The 10666-nt window shown below is 33.8% G+C and overlaps 2 protein-coding genes across 2 annotated transcripts; one reads left to right on the top strand and one right to left on the bottom strand.

Annotated features, from left to right (window-relative positions):
• The first annotated feature begins 1250 nt into the window (after positions 1–1250).
• Positions 1251–2518, top strand: LOC116168001 (putative nuclease HARBI1). Its single transcript, XM_031483638.1, has 4 exons — positions 1251–1670; positions 1790–2076; positions 2163–2360; positions 2412–2518. Exons 1-4 carry the CDS (start codon positions 1462–1464, stop codon positions 2516–2518), a joined length of 801 nt encoding a protein of 266 aa, XP_031339498.1. The 5' UTR covers positions 1251–1461.
• Positions 2519–2575: 57 nt separating this feature from the next.
• LOC116168835 lies at positions 2576–3889 on the bottom strand. The gene is made up of 2 exons (XM_031484822.1): positions 3168–3889; positions 2576–3088 (listed from the first exon to the last, which is right to left on the bottom strand). Exons 1-2 carry the CDS (start codon positions 3568–3570, stop codon positions 2670–2672), a joined length of 822 nt encoding a protein of 273 aa, XP_031340682.1. The 5' UTR covers positions 3571–3889; the 3' UTR covers positions 2576–2669.
• Positions 3890–10666: the final 6777 nt, after the last annotated feature.

The following is a 10666-nucleotide window of genomic DNA, read 5'->3' as shown; positions in this document are numbered from 1 at the left end:
GCTTAACTACAAGGATGGTGTAATAGCCTGCATTTAACTATATATTGCAAAATTCTACATGCAGAGTAGAAAACAAAATTTTCTGAGTATAAATTTAAATGCGAAGCTGGTGGGATGAAATGGGATAATATATGAAAATGTACCTAAATTATTTTAAATTTCTGCACAACTGCAGACACCAAAGCTCTATTATAGACTCTGGTAGTTAATGGTTCTTTCAGAGATTGAGAATTTCTTTTACAGATGAATATTAGAAACCACAGAGAAAGCATTTTGCCTAAATGGTAATATAGGTAATAATAATTCAATAATAAAATTCAAAGAATTTTATGGCAATAATGAACGTGGTTTAGGAACGATAGAAGAGGGCTATCTGTCATCGCATAGGATGTAAGGAGTTTTTAAATTTAGATTTAATTTTTTTTTTTCGATTGTTTTTTATAGAAATAACTAGAATTCTGGAGAATTTGAGAAATTAGGTCATTTGGACGTTCACAGAATATCAAACTTTAGCTAGTTAATTTGACTCCCAAAACTAGATGGTCATTTTGGTGGAATTGTAATAAAATTTTAAACCGTGTAAAGTTCGTCTTTGTTGAATTTCAATTTCAGTAGCTCTTTTTTATTTTATGGGTTCCTAGGAGACGCATTAACTGTAAGTAAGCTCGAGTATTTCATGATTTGAATGAGGCGTATTGGGTTTAGAGCAGTGATTTTTAACCGGTGGTCCCTGGAAGCTTTTGAAGTGGTCCACGAATCAATCGGAAAAGTATTAAATAAAGTTGGAACGTTATTTAAAATCGTTTTAAAATTCAAAATTGATTCCGAAATCCAAAAAAGCACACACAAATTGGTGAATCTCTAATAAAGCCTTATATGTTTAAGGCTGCTCAAAAACTTTTAAAGCTCGAAAGAAAATTCATGAAATACCACTTTAAAACGAAACAGTGAAGTCGCGTATTCAAAAATTATCAAATGATAATGATGCACAATTAAGTTATTGACAAGAAGTCCTGGCCTTGACGATTGCCCTTAAATTCCAATTAAAAAGGTGTTAATTGGATTAACGAATATTGGATTTGGGATCCCCTGAATTAGGTAACCATAATTAACGATTGTCATTAAAATGAGTTACAGCAAAACCGTCCGATTGAATGGGGCCTATTTTCAAAAGAAGCGCTCTTAATTAACCTGGCTTTTGACACGGATCGCTGGTATTTTTAAGATGCCTAGGAAGGACTTATGCCCAGTTTCTCCAATGTATCTTAAGCTCTACTTGAATCTTAAGATCGCCTTAAATCTTAAGTCTATCTTAAAACGTTGCACCAACGCAAATCTGCATCTTATATTCACAAAGGCAGCCTTACATTTAAGTCGTGAAAATCTGCGACTTAAGTCGGCATTATTGTTAGTGAAGTTGAAAATGAGTGGCATTTTGTCTTTCAAACGTCACTTTTCAAAATGGAATTGATCGATGTCGATGATGTCGATGTGGTTGATATGGTAGACATAGTAGAAAATATTCGAATACCACGGCAAATTCACATTAGGAGAAATTTATTTAATATTTATTCTAATGTTGAATTTTTTCGACGATTTCGACTCGAAAAAGGGACTGCTTTATATTTATTGGAGAAAATAGAACATAGACTAGAGTACTTCCATAACAGGTAAGTACACATCATTCATAGGTTTGTTTCACGTTTGTATACTTACCTACATATAATGCTTTTTGTGACTATTGTATAGTGCGAATTCAAGGTGTACAATAATGTTTTTTGAAATTCAGGAATAATTCCATCAGTCCCATGAATCAACTTTTGCTAACGTTAAGAGCTTATGCCAGTGCAGGGCATTTTGTTGCTGTTGGAGACTTTGTGCATGCAGACAAGTCAACAGTATGTAAAATTGTTTCAAAAGTTTCAAGGCTCATAGCATCAATTGCAAGGGAATTTATATACATGCCTCGAAATGAAGTTGAAATTGCAAGTGCTCAGAATAAATTTTACGACATTGCTGGTTTCCCTAGAGTCATTGGGGCAATAGATGGATGTCATATAAAAATTCAATCACAAGGTACTTACTACACTATTTTTTTCACATTATTTTTAGTATTATACTTTACATTCGCTCATTTCTACAAATAAGAATTTAATTTAAAGGTGGAGCTGATGCTGAAATATATCGAAACAGAAAGGGATATTTCTCTGTAAATGTGCAAGCCGTTACAAGTGCTGACCTGTTATTCCAAGATATCGTCGCACGTTGGCCAGGTTCGACGCACGATACCACCATTTTTAGAAATTCACGATTAATGCATAGATTCAATAATGGAGACTTTGGAAATAGTATCTTGTTGGGTAAATAGCACTTTTTTCAATATTAATTTACAATCGCTACTTACTTTTTAGGAGATAGCGGTTATATGAATCTTTCATATCTATTTACACCTTTTCTGAATGTTCAGAACGATGGTGAAAGAAACTACAACAGAAGTCACGTTCAAAGTAGATATTAACATATATTATATTATATATATTATATTATATATATTATATTAACATACCTACTACAATAAACATTTTTTATTAAAATTGAAAATACGTACTTATACTTATTTAAATGAATTCATTCTTCGAAAAAATACTAGATTTATTTTATGGCAACATTTACTTGGAACAAGAGCACTTCCCAATTTCCTCTTCCATTAAGTAAATTTTTTTCTTGTGCTCAACTTCCATGGCATGTAACATTTTCTTGTGCTCCTTTTCTTGCAAAAGAATTTCTTTTTGAATTTGTAGTACTTCAATTTTAGCTCTTTCTGTAGGTCCCAGGTCTGCGTTAATTTTAGGTCTCCTTCGAGCAGACCAACGAGTGCCTCGTAAAAGTGTGGGCGTGGGCTCTTCGTAAGTAAGCAGAACGTTTTGATTGCACAGTTCAGTTTCATCATGTGTTTGTTCTAAAGGTGTAATCGAAGGTGTACTGGATGTACACGGTATTTCTATGTTAATTTCTTCTTGATTGGGCTTGGAAGATATCAAAATCGGCATTCCAAGAATATCCTCTGCTGGATGATCTAATATAGGTTCTACAAAATATAAAAATACTTGTATCTATGTGTGCCTCACTAAAAATATAATTAATGGAAATTCGAGTGTAAATTTTACCTTTCATTACATCAGAATCAAATTCATTTCTTAGACCAAGGACTGTCTTCTTATTTATTATATCCAAAACCAATTGTTCATTTGCTTCACAATTTTTCGAAGAAAGTGCAGGAGCAACTCCTCCACCAGTTTTGTAAAGCTCCTGCCTTTCTAGTGCCGCCTTTTTTCTTGAGTCCTGCTTCATATTGCTCCACTGCTTCCGTAAAGAATTGGCGTCACGAAAGACGTTGAAACACTTTTTATTAAAATTTTGCTCAATAATTTTCCAAACGTCATCTTTTTGATGGTTTGAAACGGCGTTTGTATCTTTATTTTCGATGATATTTTTATTTGAATCAACCAAATGAATTAATAGTTTTTTTTCTTCTTGAGTGTAATTCACTCTTTTTTTATTAGAATGCATGTTGGCCGATGTCTAACAAGTTCGGTGCACGGTTCGGTGGGGCAATGACGAGTAACTCACAGAATAAGGCCTTATTCTGTGGAGTAACTATCAAGTTTGACAGTTTGCAATTATTAGGTACCTACCTTCGGTAACGCGATTCATTAGTAAAATTGGCATTCATTTGATAAAATTCTGTGTTGCCAGATCGTTTCAGACAAATTCTGATGCTTAGCTAAGATGCGAACTTAAAATTTTGGTGCAACGTAATTTAATTTTAAGGACGCCTTACAATTAAGACCGCCTTGCCTAAGGTACAGCTTATATTTTGTTGGAGAAACCGGGCATTAATTACTTAAAAACAGTTTTAATTTGTTTGGACTATCAAAGGTACCTATACCCGGACGGAGCGGGAATTACAGTTTCTCCATGGCGAATTTTATAAATGGTAAAACCGTTGTTTAGAGGGAATTTTTTGCGTTTTGCATTTTTTTCCATTTTTACATGTCTTAAGTACGTTAACTTTTGAGGTGTTCCGTAAATTTATTTTGCATTCAGACCGTGTAATCTTTGCTTTTACATGAAGTTTATCGCACCGTTTTTGCCTTTTCATGCACAGTAATGGCTACCGCTCTGTTAATTACAAGGTAAGCTTTTATTTTTGTTACTTTCCATTTTATCAATTATAAGAGCCCTTTTTCCATTCAGCAGGTTACCTTTTTACGCAAAATAATTTGATTAAATTGAGGACATTTTAAAACGTTCAAGTTAGGCATATTTCGTATCTTTGCGAACCTGGGGAAATTAACTATTTGAATATTAGAAGCTTTTTTATAATTTTAAGATAGTGGTACGTCTTTTAGTGAAGAAGTGATCCAAATTCATGGGTTCGTTATGTTTAATTTTAAGGTGATGATCTGTAGATAATCAGAAAAGTAATCCTAAATATTTGTCGTCTATCGTCCACATTTCAAGTTTTAATTCAAAATAAAATATAATTTTTCCAAGATAGTATGGCTAGGCCTTATAGGTTTGCTTACGTTTATACCTTACAATTAGACATTTAACGAGTATTACGTGCCTAGTAGAGAATTCAGTAATTAAAATCTTAATTAATAAAATTTTAAGGTTGTGTTGATTTTGGTAACTCAAATTAAATATTAGCATCACACGTATCCTGAGCGAAATAACATTTGATGAAGAGTAGAGTAGCACTCACTAAAAACGTTAAAGAAGAAGCAAATTCTCGCGTGTAGATGAAGGTTTATGCTACATCTTAAACTTGTCTTCAGATAGCCGATTCAAGTTGAATAAAGAAAATAACGAAACCAAAATAAAGCAGAACTAAATTGTCCTAAGTGGCACTACAATACACGAAATTTCCACTTTCTCTTGTAACTGGTATATAAATAATAAATTGTCTACCAGCTTTGCTGTGGTAACGTATTTTCATCCCGAAAATGGAGGTAAATTTAGGTTTGCTTAATTAGGCCCTTAATGGATGTATTCGATAATTTAAAGTAGAACCTCGATTATTCGTGCTAACGTGGGGGAGACGTCGGATAACCGAAAACTCGGATAAAGCGGAAGCATTAGCCACAGTTCTACATGCATATGTAAATCGAAAATGCGCAACTCGTTTGTCACGGATAAGCGGACGCTTCCATTGCCACCTCGGATAATACGGAATTTTGTTTTAGATTTATGAGGTTCGGTTAACACGGAAGATCGGATAATCCGGGCTTTACTGTATCTAATTGGAAGTATGTAACATTGTCGAACCTTTAGGAAGAATGCAGGAGATGTACAAACAAACAGGTACAGAAGGTGTAAAATGTCACACAAAAATAGTGATAAATTTGTCTTCTGATTTCAATTACATTACACAGTATCTATCTATCTATTTGATGTATAAGTTAGCTTTTACGAAATCGCACCTACAATTCTTATTGATGACTACCTACTCGTCTAACGTATTCAATTAAAGGGAACGGAATTTGTACCTATCGCACTTCCACGCCCACAAGGAATTGCGCTCTTGACGACACAATTATTTAAACTAAAAAATGTCCCTCATTAATTATAGGGCTGTGAAATGCACCAAAAATACGAAACTAAAAAATAACGTTTTAATTAAGGCTTCTGCGTTGGGTTTGCGTCATCAGCGAACTTTTTACCTAACTTAATTAGATTTCAAATTTTTATACCACTAAATCATCCTCTACCTGACATTGCATTCTCTTAAATCAAATTACTTGATCACTGGGAAATTTCAAGGGTTTCTTCGCCGTGAGAGATGCTTTCCAATATGCGAACGTTATAATATACTTGTAACTCCGTCTATGGACACTCGGCGGCAGTTCAGCAGTTGGACATAGTCCCGCGTAGATGTTTTTCAGATTCCATACAGGAATACCGAAAAACTTTCATGGAGGTTCTAGAACATTCAAGTATACGTGGGCAGATGGCTCTGCTTCGTGCCAAAGTATTTGGCTTGGAGATGGATCAATAATTACGTAACTAGGGGCGCCATGATAAATTCGCTTTCCCATTTTAGAGCTAATTATTAATTTATATATCTACTTTATAGTATATCGCCTTAATCTAGTCGGGTAGCTGTCAGTCACATAAGCTCAATGATGGCGTAATTCGCAAAATAAGGTATGTTCTAAAACCTTCAGTTTTCTCCAGAAAATCGCTTAGAAAATTATTTTAACTCCAATTTCAGCTAGGTACCTCCTCCGAACTCATGACATAGAAGAACCTTCGCTTTGAATTTAGGCTCTGCATAGGGAAGGTTATATCAAGATGCCTTTTATTGCAACAAAACTGGAAACCGTTGTATTTTTCTTTTACTACCGTCGTTGCCTCCTTGCTTTTGTTTAACAACACTCTGGCCGCTGCATAGGCTAATATCACAAGAATACCAGACGCTGGGATTTTAATAGTGCTGATGTCACTAATTCTGCTAATGCCATTCTTTTCTACACAATGAAATATTGGGTGGGGTGGCGGGGCCTTCTTAATGTCTCAGAACTCTCTTCAAATTTTAATATTCCTCTTCGGAGTCTGCGACCAATGTAAACTAACTAACTTTTCCAATTAACTGCACTGAAGATCATCATCAGAACCATCAATAGACAAGATAAAGTCTGGCTATTGAATGTTTTCCGGCGTAACGTCACCAAGAAGCGTACTTGAACTTGTTTTCGGGGTAACATTAACGTAATTTATTATTAATTATCGTGCGACCAGGGCAAGTCAGATTGAGGATTTATTTAATAAATTTGAACATGCCTGGTGTAAATGTAGTGGAATTATTTTTTTTTTAAGAATTGGGATGTCTGTAACGTTTCAATATGTGTAGGGGTTACGATGAAACAAAACAAAGTTTTTAAAGAGGTCAAATTTCGACACAGAATATTAAAATGACTTTGGTGGCGGTGAAAATATTTCTTTATTAATAAAATGTCTGGCGCCACAAAATGCGCCTTCGCTCGTGCCATAGCCACAATTGATCCCAAGTAGCTATCCATCTAGTTCGAGTCGAAGCTGTCGGAACCAGTATGGACAATGAGGTCGGAGGTCCCAAACGAAACTTGATCAATAACGCCACACCGGGTGTATGTTGGTACCATACATTTTGCCATGGTTTGTGATGGTAAAATATAAAATTGTATGTGCTAAATTAAAGTGTAGGGAGGTCTGATTAAGTTTGCATGCGTTATAAAAGATTATATCCGATTGTTCTGATGCGATAAGGAATGTTATCAGTAGTAATTTAATTAACGCACGTATTCTGGTGCTGATAGCCAGAGATGCAGGTGATCAACGATGTGCGTACTATTTTCGGCGTAACTGGGGACGCGTTCCTTCGCAGCCGGCGTGATCAATTTAATTATGATTGTTGTTCCCTTAAATACTATGAGACACGATTTGAGACAAACCTATTCTTGTTCATTAACTTCTTTACTTTCCCGTGTGGTTAGGCACCCATCGGGCGCGGATACTTTACGATGTTTCTACAAACCTTGGTTTAGAGATGACTTCTTCTTATTCATTATCCACCTACTTTTGCACGCAATTGCTAAATGTCCTTTCTTTTGGCACTTATAAAATTGCTCCGATTTGAATCTTTGGCATTGTATGACCTCTTCTTACCGCGACAATGGCAAATCAGGCTAATAGACACGATCTCTCTCCCTGCAATCTCTAGAAATGATAGGCTGGTCCGCACTTCATCAGTAGGTACTCTAATATCGATGAAGCGTTCCTTTAGTTCTACAACATCCTCAATTATCAAATCTGAATTGAATTTTCCCATGCATCTAATTGGGTCAACAGAGAAGTAAAAATCACATCGCAGAAATTAGATGACCTAATTATTGTAAAAAGCAGTTAGCTTTCAGAATTATATTCCAAAAGGGAAAACAATCATTTTAAGCTATTCAAAGATACCAAAAGGCTACTAAAAAAATATATCCAAAGCTAGTTACATCTCTAATTCGGTCTGGTCTTTCAAATTCTTATGCTAAGGCACCTAAAAATATAACAGTAAAACTTTGATAAAGTAGAAAATTACTTTTTTTAGTAAGTACATTGCGCATTCTTTGGTTAGTCCATTTTTTGCTAGACAGGAAACAGACACATATCAAATTCTACAACTGTGAGAGTGGGCTCTATGTTAAGGATTTAACATCTAAATGAACAAATTGGTTGTGCACTGTACGCAGATGACATCTCATTATTAATCTCAGATCTCAGAAACACAATAATTCTTTTCATTCTTCAAGAAATATCCGAAGTAAGTTTACATAAACTCCATAACTGGTTCAACACGAGTTCATAAACTCTAAATGGAAACAAAACAAGTTACATTAAATTTCATAATATCAAAAGTGTAGCTACCTCAAACTATTTAAATGTATTAATCCATGAAACTGCACTGTACTAAGGTCACTGATAAACTGTCCTAACTAAACTTTATGTTCAGCAACTTACGGACGGTTATGATGTTACCACAGTGAATAAACATATACCATGCACTAGTTGTGTCTGTAATTAGGTACCTATGGTCATAGATTTAAATTATTTACTCTATAGTATGATCATAGAGTAAATAATTTATATTACTCTATGGTATGGTATATGTCTATGGGGAACATCCATAAAGTAAAAAAACGTATTTGTATCTCAGACACAAATTTTGAGAACAATTACGAATGTATGAAAGTTTCATACGTAAAGGGATATCTTTAGAGAACTTATTTTTAATAGTCGGACCCAATTAAAAACGAATAGAGTTGTGCACTTTTATAATTTACGCAACAATGTTCAGTTTAGGACAATTATCGAGATCTAAAATTAAAATAAAACAAAATTCTCCACTTGTTTTGGGAATTAAAGTTTATAACAATCTACCTCGGAAAAAAGAAGCTGCCTTACTACATGGGTTAAATTTCAAAACAATTTGTACAAGTATCTATAGTCAATGGGTGTTTCTACAGCATTCAATAATTTTTTTATATCCTCCAATATCTAATTGTTTGTTTGCCTGAATGTTAGGTATATTGACTTGGTCCATACAAATGTTATTCGTTGAAGGAATTAAATAAATGTAAATAAATAAATAAATAAATAAATACAAATCCTTATTTATACTCGTATACACCCATTCCGTTGTAAACATTTACCAAACGCATTCGTTTGATCCCCAAGAACTTAATTTGAGGCATTTTTGATAACCACTAGATGTCATCGTCATTATGCACAAATATCTTTGTGAACTCGCCGAAAAAAGTTAATTTAATGCATCTTATCTTTCCATGTGACATAATAACTGCGGTTTTCTTATGAAAGGCAAGGCAAATGTATTAATAATAATATTTATTTTCAATCAGATACAGAGATGTAGGTTGAAACATGTCATAAGCATTATTTTCGCCCTGTTAGCAAAAAAGCTTAAGGCTATACTTACTTGTAATTCTGCTCCATTAAAATTTTCTACCTTTTCTGGAGCTTAGTAAAAAAAATGGTAGGAAGCAACTAATGCATGGGTTCTGCAAATCATTTTAGAAAAGATTGAATGCAGTTGCGACAAAAATAGTACACGTCACGTCATGTAAAATTTATATTTTCAAACTTTGGCAGTTTTTATTGTAATTCCCTTTTGATATTATGTGCGCGCCCATTTGATAAAGTTCTCTTAATATTTGTCGGATTTTATATTAAGTTGTTTCGCTTATGTAAATTTGCTTAATAATTCCTTGCAGGCATAGGAGACGCCAGAAAATACGTTTTTTATTTATAAATAGGCCTTTTATTTGGAAAATGACGTTTTCTTCAATGTTGTTATTGCAATAAGGTTATCAGAAAAAGAACGGGTCAAGTATATCCGGAAATACGGCGGTCCCACACGACATGAATGTCATGCAATTGATCGACGATAAGATTCTTGCAAAGTAAATATTGTGCTTACCGTATTCCTTTATACACAATTTGTTTCTTTTTATAATATAATGTTAGAAGGAATTTTATTAATGCATATATTAAGTTTTTTTAATAATATCATGCAGGGCCAACAGCTATGTACTTAGATATTTAACGTTTTTAAAAATTCGGAGCAGAACTCTAATTTAAACAAGTTAGCAATCTCTCTCAATTAATTGTCTCACAGTAGTATAGCGCAATTTAAAGTGAATACCATTACCCTATTATAAACAATTTAATTAAGGCATAGGGATATTAAGCTAGTCGACTGCTGCTGCTACGTTGGATAACGCCAAGTTATTTACATACAAATATTTGTCCAGTATCAAAATTTACAACAGATTTAAAAACAATTATTTACAACTAACAAAAGCTGAGCTTAATCTCTGTTGACTCTAGACATTTACATTTTAATGAAAACAAGAACTTGAAGAGAAGGAAGACAAAAGACGTTAATCTTTTTTTTCTTTGTAATCAAAGCAAACTTTTAGCGCAGAAAGTTTTTGATTACTTCAAAAATAAAAACTGTCAAAGTCTCGATTATAACGTCACAAAATTCGGGGAAGAAGCGAATAATGAGGAACGCTTTATAAAGCGAAATGAAATAACGTATTTTTTTAGTTTTATT

The sequence above is a fragment of the Photinus pyralis genome, unplaced genomic scaffold (genome assembly GCF_008802855.1).
Source record: "Photinus pyralis isolate 1611_PpyrPB1 unplaced genomic scaffold, Ppyr1.3 Ppyr1.4_LG4, whole genome shotgun sequence".
NCBI classification, from domain to species: Eukaryota; Metazoa; Arthropoda; class Insecta; order Coleoptera; family Lampyridae; genus Photinus; species Photinus pyralis.
Note: the sequence above shows the minus strand (reverse complement) of the source record. Positions and strands in the feature narration are given on the sequence as shown.

Excerpts from the sequence above, each read along its gene's own strand:
- LOC116168001 (XM_031483638.1), top strand. The coding sequence starts at position 1,462 with ATGGAATTGATCGATGTCGATGATGTCGATGTGGTTGATATGGTAGAC. Across the intron at positions 1,671-1,789 it reads CTAGAGTACTTCCATAACAG|GAATAATTCCATCAGTCCCA; the intron begins GTAAGTACACAT and ends TTTGAAATTCAG. Across the intron at positions 2,361-2,411 it reads TGGAAATAGTATCTTGTTGG|GAGATAGCGGTTATATGAAT; the intron begins GTAAATAGCACT and ends CTTACTTTTTAG.
- LOC116168835 (XM_031484822.1), bottom strand. The coding sequence starts at position 3,570 with ATGCATTCTAATAAAAAAAGAGTGAATTACACTCAAGAAGAAAAAAAA. Across the intron at positions 3,089-3,167 it reads TGATTCTGATGTAATGAAAG|AACCTATATTAGATCATCCA; the intron begins GTAAAATTTACA and ends TATATTTTGTAG.